Source organism: Folsomia candida, unplaced genomic scaffold, assembly GCF_002217175.1.
Source record: "Folsomia candida strain VU population unplaced genomic scaffold, ASM221717v1 Fcan01_Sc002, whole genome shotgun sequence".
In the NCBI taxonomy this organism is placed as follows: domain Eukaryota; kingdom Metazoa; phylum Arthropoda; class Collembola; order Entomobryomorpha; family Isotomidae; genus Folsomia; species Folsomia candida.
Genome location: NW_019091194.1, coordinates 13,521,431 through 13,534,086, shown reverse-complemented (window position 1 = coordinate 13,534,086; position 12,656 = coordinate 13,521,431). Strand labels below are relative to the sequence as shown.

The 12,656-nt window shown below is 40.0% G+C and overlaps 1 protein-coding gene across 1 annotated transcript in view; it reads right to left on the bottom strand.

Moving 5' to 3' along the window:
* Nucleotides 1–12,656, bottom strand: part of LOC110843473 — a 54,657-nt gene that overhangs the window by 17,548 nt on the left and 24,453 nt on the right. The window contains exons 8-12 of the mRNA XM_022089439.2: nucleotides 10,190–10,347; nucleotides 8,707–8,866; nucleotides 6,326–6,456; nucleotides 912–1,016; nucleotides 695–749 (exon numbers count right to left, since the gene is read on the bottom strand). Coding sequence (XP_021945131.2) covers nucleotides 695–749; nucleotides 912–1,016; nucleotides 6,326–6,456; nucleotides 8,707–8,866; nucleotides 10,190–10,347 — 609 coding nt within the window. The remainder of the gene's footprint in view (nucleotides 1–694; nucleotides 750–911; nucleotides 1,017–6,325; nucleotides 6,457–8,706; nucleotides 8,867–10,189; nucleotides 10,348–12,656) is intronic.

Below are 12,656 nucleotides of genomic sequence, written 5' to 3'. Positions count from 1 at the left end.
TAAAATAAATAACTCTTCACGCATTTTCACCATGCATAAGCATATTAGAAACCCATGTTTTAAGACTCGGAACACGGACTCCAAAACGGCAATTTTTTTGTTCAAAATTTGCAAGGAGCAAATCCTATCATATATATATATTCTTGACCAGGGTGACCCAAGGAATGTGCATAATGGTTTTTGTGAGGTCACACCCCCTGGGGGGCGAACCACCCCCCTGTTGGGGGAAGTTGAGACTGACCCCAGAATAGTGTTAAGCAACTATCGTTGATGTTACCTGCCAAATTTCAGAATTTTAGCCCTCAAGGTTTGGCTGGTTCATGCATTTGAAGGTCATAAAACAGGCGTTCTGGGGCTGTTTCGACCACACCCCATAGCCTAACGGGCAGACATGGGCAAATGTATTTGTGGGGGTTTGACTCATCCCATCGAGTACTACATACGCCTATGAGGGTTTCTTGGAATCGGGTGGGATGCTCTAGATATCGCATCTGGAAGTTTTGACAAAAAAAATCGAACTTCAGGTATTTAAAACCATACTAAGTTCGAAATTTTTTGTCCAAACTTCCAGATGGGAATAAGTACTTTGCGTATTACTTTACTATTTAGCTTTCTACTTCTTATGGACTGCTTATGCTAAACATCATGTGTGATCACAATTCCCAAAATCAAAGCAATATAAATAAATGCTTACATTGGACATCAAGCGGGAATATATTGCTGACAGTTGTCCCGACCATATTGGATGCCTGCAATATTTTAAATATCATGGCGATTATGTATGTTTTCTTAACGGTTGAAAAGAATTGAGTAGGATTTATTATTAATATTGGCTACTCTGATGGTGATATTGTATCAATTTTTTCTGGTACACGTGTATTGATCGTATAATGTGCAGATCCATTACTTACCTGACATGTATAGTTTCCTCGTGCAGTTCGAGTGATGCCTTGAAGAACGAGGCTTTGATTGCTCATGATTATTCCAGCCGTCGGCGTGTGTTTCAGCTCATCTTCCTGCAACACGATGAAAAAAAATGTTTTGAAATTTATTTATCCGAGCATCTTCACTTTATTATTTTTCAAAACCAACGGGAGCATGTGTTGTAGATCAGTATCATCCTCGGCCATCATTGTGGCACAAACACATGGAGTGAGTGGCAAGGGACACAATCAGAATACTTAATGTCACACATTGCAACGAACCACCCACCAGTTTGAGATAGTTTTCCCAAACAGCAAGAACAATAAAGGGCTACATACATAAGATAACTTTGCCCAAAGACGAAACAAGTTGACTGGTGTGGTGTAGTTAACTTTGGTAAACTATCTTTAGTTTCATATTATTAGAGCATATTATTCCTTTATTTGAGCAAGACTGGCGACGTGAGGACTAAACTTATAGTTTGGAGCAAGTTTAGAAGTTATCAAGGAAAGAACCAGTGAAACGGTGGGACACAATGTACAACAAAGTTTAATTTGACACGAAATCGATCTTCTCCTCCGCACTTTTGCTGCTTAGCTTAGTCGGCATCGTTATTAACAAAATAAATGAAAGACACGTTTCCTTTGAGACAATTTGTTCACTCCTCGACTCAAAGGCTGAGCCAAGTGAGGAGTAAAACACCTTTTCATGAGACTCTGCCACCATGCCTGCTTTTCTTGCCAAAGTTCAAGTGCCAATATAAGTCCAGCCACATCTTTCTCTTCTCGTGGGGGCAACGGAACTTGGGTGTCCCTTCCAGTTAGCATATCTTTCCAATGGTAGCAGCAACAAACAGATTATTTGCACATGTTTTTGTAATATGATGTAGGTTTCTAGGCAGGAGTGCATAAAATATTCGATCAAAATGGTTTTTACTTTATTACTCGGCCTAACCAAACTTTATACAGATTTATAGCGATACTTATTCACCACTGGACCATTGATCAATTCCACATTAGCAAAATTAGTCATGCAAAATATGAACGCACATTATGCATGAATAGACAACTGCACTATGGTACATAAGTAAGTATACGTATCTCCATGAACATTAAAATTCAGAAAATAAAACCACATTATATTGCTGTCGTATATATCGTGGAAGGAGATTACGATTTTGCGATAAGTTTCGTACATGTGTGCGTGTGTATATGTGTGTGGGGGGAGGGGGGGGGTCTTGAGTTATTATTTGACGCTGTTGCAATGGGGGCATTAAATCTCTTTGTGCTAATTCAGGAACGTAGTCATGTTTTACATTAATGTAGAAAAGACAAGGCAAAATTATGAACAGAAGGCACTTGGATACATTCACAACCGACATCCATTTGGCGCATTATGGTGTTATCTAAATTTTATATTCCATGCATGATTTAGATTAGTCTCTCATATAAATTCAGATTCCGTTTCATCTGCTGTCAAACTTTACTTAGTGCTTCCTAGTTTTCGAGTAATCACAATATATTTTATAAATCTTCTCTTCCACCCGTACTCGCTGGAAGAACTTTCTCTGGAGTAAAAAGACGTACAAGAGCTCCGCCAGGTTGCAAAGCAAGCATATTGTACATTGAATACACTTACCTCCTCCGTTTTAAATGCACATACGTACGATGTATGTATCTCAAGTCTCAACAACTCAACTCTCAACCAACTGTCTCAACTTTTATACAGAAAAATTTTCCCCAACTTTCGTCGTCGAAAGTCTGATGTTCACTTACGTTTTCAGGCTAATCTCGTTTTAATTGGAATGACTCTTATCAGCTTTTGCGTTGTCAAGCATTTAATCACTTAACTAGGAAACAAAAAGCTTAACTATTACGATCACTCTGCATCACAAAACACTAGACGCATTAAAGTGATGCTTCCTACTCAACAGATAATTTTGCATTCTTTGTCCAAATAAGAGCAACTCGTCTCTTTCCCCACTTTCCACCCAATAATCAAGTCAAGATTCAAACGACGAGGAAATAAGTAAGTGAGAGGTGGAAGTACCGGCTTAGAATATGATATCATTCTTGAAGGCGGAGAAAATTAAATGGAAAGGAAAAGAGAGTGACTGACGGTGCATCCTCAGAGAAAGCGAGAAATACGCACCAGTCGACCTGAGAGAGAGAGAGAGGAAGCCTTTTAATTATCACTCAAACCACTACTGCACTACTCCCTCCTTCTCCGGCCAAGAAGAGCCCGTTGATATAAAATTCTGTTTGATCTACATCCGTGAGCCTTTTGCGAGTTTCATCAATGTGCTCTGAGATGATCTCACCCTAATTGGCTACATTATTAATGGCAATCGTCCGTTACACCTCGCCTTCCTTTCCTGTTCTTGATTTATTCACCCTTGTTAAACATCTTACACTGCAGTATAATAACCTGTGTCGAAACTTTGAAACTTTCCCCGTGATTCCGTTCCATTCTTATTTCTGTATCGAATCGAGATTTAATTAAATATTTGACTTTTCCTTTCCCATCGGAGGAAGCAGGTCAACGATACAATTTGTTACTACACCCGAAATCAATATGTGTTCAAAAACTGGCACAATATACTTACTACAGGGAACTGCTAGTTGTGGTACACTTTTTATAATGCTCACCATTTACCAGCGCGTTAGTAAAGTTTCGTACCAGTGAAAAGAATTGGGTGAGTGAGTGGTGGAGAAGGCAGTTGGACTTTTATTTTTGAAACTTGGGTAGGAAGAAATCCTCGTAATAATGCAATACACGTAGAAAATGAGAGAAAGCAGGATTCATTTCTGACACGCTTTTAGCAAACTTATATAGCCAGCTACCTCGCGTTTTTGGCCTTCTAAACAGACATTTCGGATCCAGCTCCTTCCTGGGTGGTTTTTACTGCTCTCTGTGTTTGAGTCATCTCTTGAGCAGAAATATACATGTCGTATATTCGCTCGCCATTTCCATTCCACCTGCTTTCTCCCTCTCCCTCTCGCCTCCCCACAAGGAGAGGAGGAAGAAATAGACAATAAGCACAGCAGCAGCAACAACGCGTTAGTCCTGCACCAATGCACTCAACCGATTTCCGTCAAATACCACACAGTCGACCAAAAATTGAGCAGGAAATGGAAACCGCCAACCTCTCACACACCAACATTAAAAAAATGTCTATATTCTCAATAGGTACATACGCACAGATCATACGCAGAGATCCGTCGCTCAATCTTTTTTACTACATGTGAGTCTTGTCCTAGTATCCTCTCTACTTTATTCCCTCAGTCTGATCGTCTTCTAATGTTACTAGAGAAAAGAAACCACTTGATACTGCAACTGATGCTACTGGTGACCTGGATCAGCTAAACAGGTTGCGAGGCATCGTGGGATTTTGCAGGTAGCGGATCCGCAGTGCTGGAGCAAGGCAGACGAATATCGTAAGGCGCTGTAAGTACGGATAATATTTCATAGGTTTAGCTAGATAGATATATATTGTGATTTCCTAGGAATCAAGATTACTCTGAGAGAAAGTTGCGATGCGATGCGAAAATGCTTCCAGATTTTGAAGACAGCCACATCACTAGGCGAAGCAAGCGAGCTATTCGTGATCTGGTTTCCTTGGTATAAATGTCGTACTAAGGAATTGTAGACTTGAGTTTGAGAATGGCCGGATTTGTGGACAGTTCTAAGACGATTGAGAAAGGACTAAAAAGTAGATCAGAGAAATTCCATGCTAAGAAGTACATACGTAAAGTGGTATAAAGAACGACTTGGTAGTTCCATAGTTCGGTAAAATCACCGTCTTTGTCAGATTTTTCGTATCCCTGCCGACCTATGTATGCTTGGTTGTGTGCAAAAGATATTTACATATGTGTGCGTATCTAAGATATATATCATTGCATCATTTTCTCAAACTTTTGACTCACTGTGATAACTAACAGTGACTCAATCTCGCTCAAAGCAGAACCTCACAGCGAGAATGACTACAAAAAGAGAGCGAGTAGAGAACTTGGTCAGTAATGAAATGGGAGGAAAGTCTTAAATATTTAATAGTTTCACACAACCAGACTCTTATATTCATCTCATCCGTTAATTACCCCATAAAAGAGTGGGGCTTAACTGCTTAGCCGATTTTTAAGCAGTGAACAAGATCCCCAACTCCTAACTGCCAACTCCCATAGTCTTCTGCCTTGTCTCCGCTTCGACGCCTTTTCCTGCGTGTGTAATAGAGTACTTTCTCCCTTCTGCAAACATCGATCTTCCCCAACTACAGGAGTAGTTAAACTTTGCGAGGATGGAAGCCAAGCTAGCTGAGCAGCAGTAGAGCAGTGACTCATTACCTCTCCCGTGGAGTCCAAGTGTTGGAGGAAAAGAGGCCTTATTCAGCTTCTGCCGCCTATTGAAAGTAATCCCTCCTTGTCATAAAATAAAACTAAAATGAAATAATGGATGTTCTATAAACTTTCTCTAATGACAAATGCAGGTGCACAATGAAATTAGCCATGCTTCTTTCTGGTTATTACATAAACTGCAGTCGGAAGCACTTGTTCTTCGCCTGCTTGCTTTCTTTTCTTCGCCCCATCATGCATTGCATCCCTGGTTGCTGGATTATTAATAGGCACTCACTTCAATGGAGGATTCTGCATTTTCTTGCATGTTGCATGATGAAAATTCTCACTTGTTTTTTACTACGTGGTGGAGAAATAAGTCATTTGTAATTGTAGCCAAGTTTCCGCTGTCCCTTTCTTCCCACCAGTTATTGTTTCACTTTTTATGAAAGAGGCTGCATACATATGTACGTACACCAATGCCCGTGTTGTTCGTATCCAGTGGTGTATTTGACATGAAATGTTTACTCTTTATGGTAATGTCTAATTTACATGGCAATATTTTTATGACTGAATGCACCCTACTCTTAAAAAAGAATTTATTTTTCCAGGTTGTACTGCACATAAGTAGTTATGTAACTTTGTAGATTAGGGAGATATGGACGGATGCAGAGCCATTCGTATATAAAGCCATTCCTGCTCATGTCTAACTTCACACTAAAGATTGAATCACACACACACGCCAAAAAAAGAAAGGAAAAAATTGTTTCACGAGCGAAGAGAGCGAAAGTAGTTTGTCTTAAAATTCTTGGATCTCTCGTCTCTTCAATTCATTATTTACACTCGGCTAATTGCCAAACGAGTTGGGTGAAGAAGTTGGCTTGTGCTTTCAACCACACATAAATTTTTACAAGATAAAATCATTCAGCTCTTCCTCTCGTTTGATCACGTTAACGTTAACAACCGCTGCTTGAAATTTCGATGGTGAGGCAATGCTTGCTCTCTCATCGTGTGCTAACCAGATACAGGGACGGATTAATGATATGAGGAGAAGTGGTTTGGATAAAACGTACCTGGAAGAACCACCTTATTCGAGTGTAAGGTGGGGAGGCTCGTATGTGACATTCAAAATACAGATCTGTACCTTCTTTAACAAATTGGGGGTTCAAAGTACTCCCTAATGATAACTTCACTTCAGGTAAATCTAGAAAATCCAAGAAAGAAAACCCGTGTGAGACAGTTACAAGTGCTTCAAGCTTCAGAAGGCAGGCAAGGATGCGTTCAGAAACATAAGAATGGAGAATAAGCAGCAGGCTCTTCTCCGGAGATTAAGCTACGAAAGCAAAGAAAAATCAGTCAAGTACACAACTCGGTGAAGCAAGCAAAATCAACATGGTACTTGGACAAGAAAGACAAAAAACGCGTCTCTCTCTCTCTTATTCTCGAATGAACCCCACAGTAGACACACCTTATGACCATAGACATTGATTTTAAACCACTGATTGTGGAGTTTGGATATTGGCTTCATGATCTTTGGGACTGTTCTGGTAGTTCGTCATCAATTTAGTCAGGCAGGCATTTTTTTACTCCTCGTGTTAGATATACCATGTTTTTCCTAATGATTTCTCATGTCGTGCGTAATACTTGGACGTTCCCTCTGCCTTTAGTAGTTTTATATGAAAAACTCAGGTTGAAAATACCAAGAGAAAGTCAGGTGCGTACTACTATGGATAGTTCGATTTATAAAATAGCTTTAAAGTGAAGTTTAGCACCAGGTAGGACTTGATAGGACCACGAATAAGGGAGGATGGACAACTAATGACAACAGTAGAGTTGGTTACTATGTTGCTGTAAAAAAAACAATTACAAACGGGGGTTTGACAATGATTTTCCTGTGATAACCCATTGGTTCCAATTTCTTTTGAAAGTCACATTGAGTTAGATGAAATGTGCACGTTGTGTTCTTGTTTTTATTACCAAGGAATCAGACGAGGCAAGCCGAGCCGGGTTGGGTCAGGAAGAGCAGCACTGATGATTTGTATGTATAACACAAGCCGGGATAGATGGACGCATTACCCTTTCGTTCGTCTTGTTGTCTTTCATTATCTGTTGTCAAGCTAAATTTCTTGGCTTGTTTTTTCATAGACATCCCAACAAATAAGATTTTGTTTGGAGAGAGGAAACCTTTTTCTCTTCATTGGGAGCATCTGTACGTGATTTTCATTTCGATGTTTGATCTCCTTTCCGTTCCTTTTATCGATGAAATCCAACTACAATGAGAATCTTCAAGTTGTGAAGTAAAAGAGTATCTTTGATTCCAGCTTTGTTGGGTGGTTGGGTGGGTATAATGTTACATCTGGCTGGCTTAGTTAGTCTGTGAAAATAGGGGGAAGCTGCTTCAAGAGGATGAGTTGGCTATGGCTGGAACCCATACAAAGTGAAGGCAGATAATGTTGAAGAGAGAGAGCAGTCCTTGATCTGCTGCTATGTTCCATCAACATCAACTAACAACCTGTTAAGTCATGAACTCCCAAGACACACAACATAATGCCGATTCTCTTTCCCTCTCCAGGAGAAATCAAAACCAACAAAATCTTAATATTACGACATTCACCCTCCGCCGTTCCCCAATGGTATGCAAAACGTGATTTCCTCTCGTGAAGCAACGAGTAAATACCGCTCTTTGGAATACGAGGAAAAAGAGAGATCTCTTGCAAAACTAGAAAGTAGTAGGAAATCACGAAATTGAAGCAAATCACATCTTGTAGGACAATGTATGCTCGAACAGTTGAGATTTTCAGTAAATGTACATACGAGTCTGCTACACAGTTTGACGCAGGTTTGGTTCTGTTTACTAAGGATTTCCTAAGATTTAACCCATTATTGCATATGTATTATGGGCATGGATCATAAAATTGTGAATTCCCAGTGAAAAGATGAGGGGAAATCTAAATGCTCATTATTCCACTCTGTATATCCCCCTCCTTCGCCACTGAATATCACCATTTATACCCGAGAATAGCAAATGCATACAAAGTAAAATAAATGTTGATGTTGGAGGACAATTTGATTTGCTATTCAACAAATACGCATGCATGAGATGAATGCCAAACTTCGTATTATTGAAGAAAACTACAACAAAGAAAGGGTAACAATAGAAAAGGCTGAAATATATTGCGTCGTATCCAAATAAAATACACAACATACTTATATCGGACTATTCTAATTTGCTAAATTCGAACAAAGTTTAGAAAGCAAAAGTTTTTCAACTGTAACACTACATAAAATTAGTGAAAATAGCCATTTTTGTAAATTGTTGTTCATATGCATAATAGCGGAAATGCGAAATTCTGCTCATCTGCAAAAATTTTTAATTGCAAAATTAAGCAAGCAACAAGCCGCGGTCAACATAACCAACTGTGAAAAAAGGTTTTCAGTCTTGTTCTTCACTTACAGACAACATTTATTATCCATGATTCTTCGAGCACATTGTACGGAGCAGTGGAACGGTTTAGCCATGGGTTTTCAGCTCGACACGTAATTCTGGCTCCATTGTCGCGCGGCGTTGGCACGAAGAGGAACGTACTTTGGGTTACATTCCCTGCATCCATATCCTGAAATATCCATACATGAAACGTATTTTGAGGAGAAATATAGACAGACTTTCATCGGATTTTTTAAATCGCTGGTCTGAAAAGTACATAAATCTGTCCTGCCTTTGATATCATACAATCAAATCACACAGACATTATTACCCTGTAACTGCTTTCACCAACCAATGCAATTTGCATCCCTTTATACCTCGAGTAACCACTACATACAGGAAGGAAATCTCCACACTTCACTGACCACAAATGCATTGTAAATCTGTAAATCGTCCTCCATTACCTTGTTGGTTGATAAGGTGAATAGATTGAGGAGGAGAAAGTGCGGAGAAGTTGGGCAAGCATGACCATCATTTCCCCCTTATTCTATCAGATATTCTTCCTCATAGCTTTCCCCATAAATCATGTTTTATCAACCTCAAACCAAGCCTCAACTTTTCGCCCATCCAGCATCATTGGTCCTAATATGATGGAGCACACATCTGAGTACACATTACAACGAAAAGGCATAGGCGTCGTTACTGAAGGACTCTAAAAACTCGAGGACAAACAAAGTTGAAGTTGTGCGTACGTACGTAAGTCCGTACACGTATCAATCTTGTGTATTTCAAATTCCAATATTCTTTTGCTGCAACCAAAGCTCAAAAGTCAACCACTCAAACAGGATATGATAAAATGTTTCTTCAACAGCCCTCCTTCTGCAAAAATATATCTTCTTATAAGGTTTATATTTACGAGTCTATGTAACTGCCTATGTATGCATGTAGGGTATTTAGACTCTGAGAAAGTTGTGTGCCTTTCTTCGCTATGATATTAAAACGTACGTAAATGGATACATACAAAGTCAAACCTTCACTTGTGCTTCACTCTGGCATAATAATAAACCTCACCACTAACTAGTTTGAGTGGAGGAAATTTGTGTAATATTTTGCTGGACGGGGAAATCTCTAGGTAGTTGTGCGAGCAGATAACTATGTATGAGTTGTTGTACCGCAGCAGTGTTGCGGTGTGCCACAGTAAATCCAGGCCCAGGAGGAAATGACAACAAGAAGCAAACATTTTCCGTCGAAAACATATCTACACGTCGCCGTGGAGAACGAGGCTGCTTCACATGCACATACCTCCCTGACTCGATGTGAACATGGAGTAAAAGCCCGACTAAAGTGTTAAGAATCGAGGAGAAGGAGGATTCATCTTCTCGATGGTGATGCACGGTGACCTGACCAAATGTGTGGCGGATATGGAGAAAGCAGTTGGGTAAAGTTGATTCAAATTCAAGATATTCAATTTCCTTGACATCCTCTCTCCCTGTAATAAATGAGCCAAACTGACCTGAGTGGTGGCCTGGTGGGTAATTTCTTTGCCTGCCTTTATCCATTTTAGCACGGCTGGTGGTTTGGACCCTGCTGCCTCACACACAAGACGATATTCTTGTCCGACGACCAGTTTGTCGGCCTGCTTTTGTTTTACCTTCACGTAAAGTGGCTTCACTGTAACAAATACAAAAATTATTCAGCATTTTATTTGTTACCCGTAAAGGTACCTAAATATTTCACACTTGAATTAGACTATATTTGCATTTCCAGTAGTATGGATTGTGGCCATCATGCTTATTCTGCTCCCCATAACTCATGATGGTATTTGATGAATTGGGAAAATCCAGTTTACGTACGTATACTGATTCGCTCGCCCCAAGATATTTTAATTTTTTCAGTGTTTTACTCCTTGCAAATTTTATTTTCTAGATTTCACGGCATTTAAGAAGGTGTTGTGCGGATGAACCACTGAAGGCAAGCGGATAACGAATGCAAGCGTAAAACTCGGGACGCGGGCTGTCACATGATCATGAAATACCTAGGGAGGTGACCCCCCTTGCAGTAATAATTCTTCTCTTGCTGCTGCCATCATGGCATCCATGCTACAGTTTCAGATTGTATGAGCATGTTTGTTTTGTGGCCCGTCTCTTTCGTCCCAGATGAAGAAGATTCAGGCCACGCATAATATTATTCCAGCCAGCTGAGGAGATAATGAAATGAGGAGGTAAATGTGGGAGTAGGGTGCGTAGGTGTAGCTATGCATATATTGCGATTGTAGTAGGTTAACGTGGGTGAAAGCAGATATTTGTGTAGTTAATTTTCATTGTAAAGTACAAAGTATTTTATGTTTGCTTATTCTGTGTTCTTTTATCCACCTACTGGTATTTATTCCCTCGTAGATATATATCCAGAAAGCGGACGTGTGTACAAATCAAGCACAACAAGGGTGTATAAACCTTGTCTTATTTATGCAAAGTGCCGTGTCTGAATAGATCATTAGATTGGAAAGCTGTACAAACTCTAGAGGAGTCTCGATTGTACACTGTAAGTTTGTAGGGGACGAAGAGTTCCACTTTCTATCCCCGCTCAAATCCTCCATATAAAATGCAAAATAATGTGGGCAGCCTGCTGTCCAGTCTACAATGTCCGTTTCCATTTAATGAATGACAGCGGGACAATGAAATTGGACACAGACTGACAAGATCAAGTGAAAGTGAATCGAACAAAATGTGAACAAACGGACCACCATGCAGAAGGTTCTGCCACCCACGAGAAAACCATGCCCTCTAACAAAATTCGGCAGCAAATTAGTTCCCTCTCTCTCTCTCTGCTGGCCTATCAAGTTTCCGCACACAATGACCAAGAATGCATATGTACGAGCATGTCCAACATCCAAATAGGAAAGTTTTCGCTGAATGAAATGCAGAATCTGGGAGTGCATGTCACCCTCCTCTATTATGTACAGAACTCGCTGCTTTGTGGTTGGAATCACGCATTGTGGCCAGTAAGCAAGAACAATGGAGTGAATGGGTTTAGTAATTATGGTTGCGAGGTAATTTGGAAACTGTTATTGTTCCCTCCTGTTCTCGCAGTCACTTGTTCTTTGAGAGCGAAGAGGTGCTCCTCTTCCTCCCACTGCACTCCAAATGCAAATTCTCTCCGTTTTCCAAAACCATGGCCATTGAACATCAACATCATTCATGAGTTAAGCCCCGCATAAGAGAACGAGCATTGTTTTCTTAGTGCTCTTAGTTCGTCATGATCGGCTCCGCTGCACTGCACTCACTCCTGCAACGCCCAGATCTTGTGACTTGATAGGATTTATGAAAAGATGGGGACATTGAAACATCAACGGACAATGGGTTACGTAAACTAGACAAGGGTTACTTACAAGGGATTTAAACCTAAGAACACATAACAATTGATTTCGAGAAGTGTTTAATGAATTGGCTTGAAAATCGTGCCCTGTTCGTTCTGTAAATTCGGCGTATATTTATCCATGCATATCTCAAAGTACATGAATAGGGGAAAGAGGGTCCATCTCAAATTCTAATACTGTGCGTATAAGAGTTGGTTGTATATTTGTAGCTGAATATTTTATTTAGTTCATTGTGTGCGAAAACGAGTGGCAAATTTTTAAAAACTTTGGTAACCTAAATAAATGAGCAAGTAGAGTTTAAATGAACAAAACAATTTAGGTGTGTTTAGAACCAATTTAGAAAAAGTTTAGCTCCCAACTTTTTCCCTCCAACCGGAGCAATCGATAATCTAAATAGGCTCTCAAGCACACAATGTCACACTTGGCTTGGCTAAAACTTGGAGTTTCAGGTAGGAAAGCTCGTTTCGCGGCAGGAAATTTGGGAAAGTGCTGAAGCAAATTTTGCTACGAAGTAAAAGTCTCCAAAAGAACTCGGTTTCATACATTTTCTTTTTTATGTAGGTGTAGAAGGAGAAGTAGTATCAACACCATTTCCGAGGTGAAG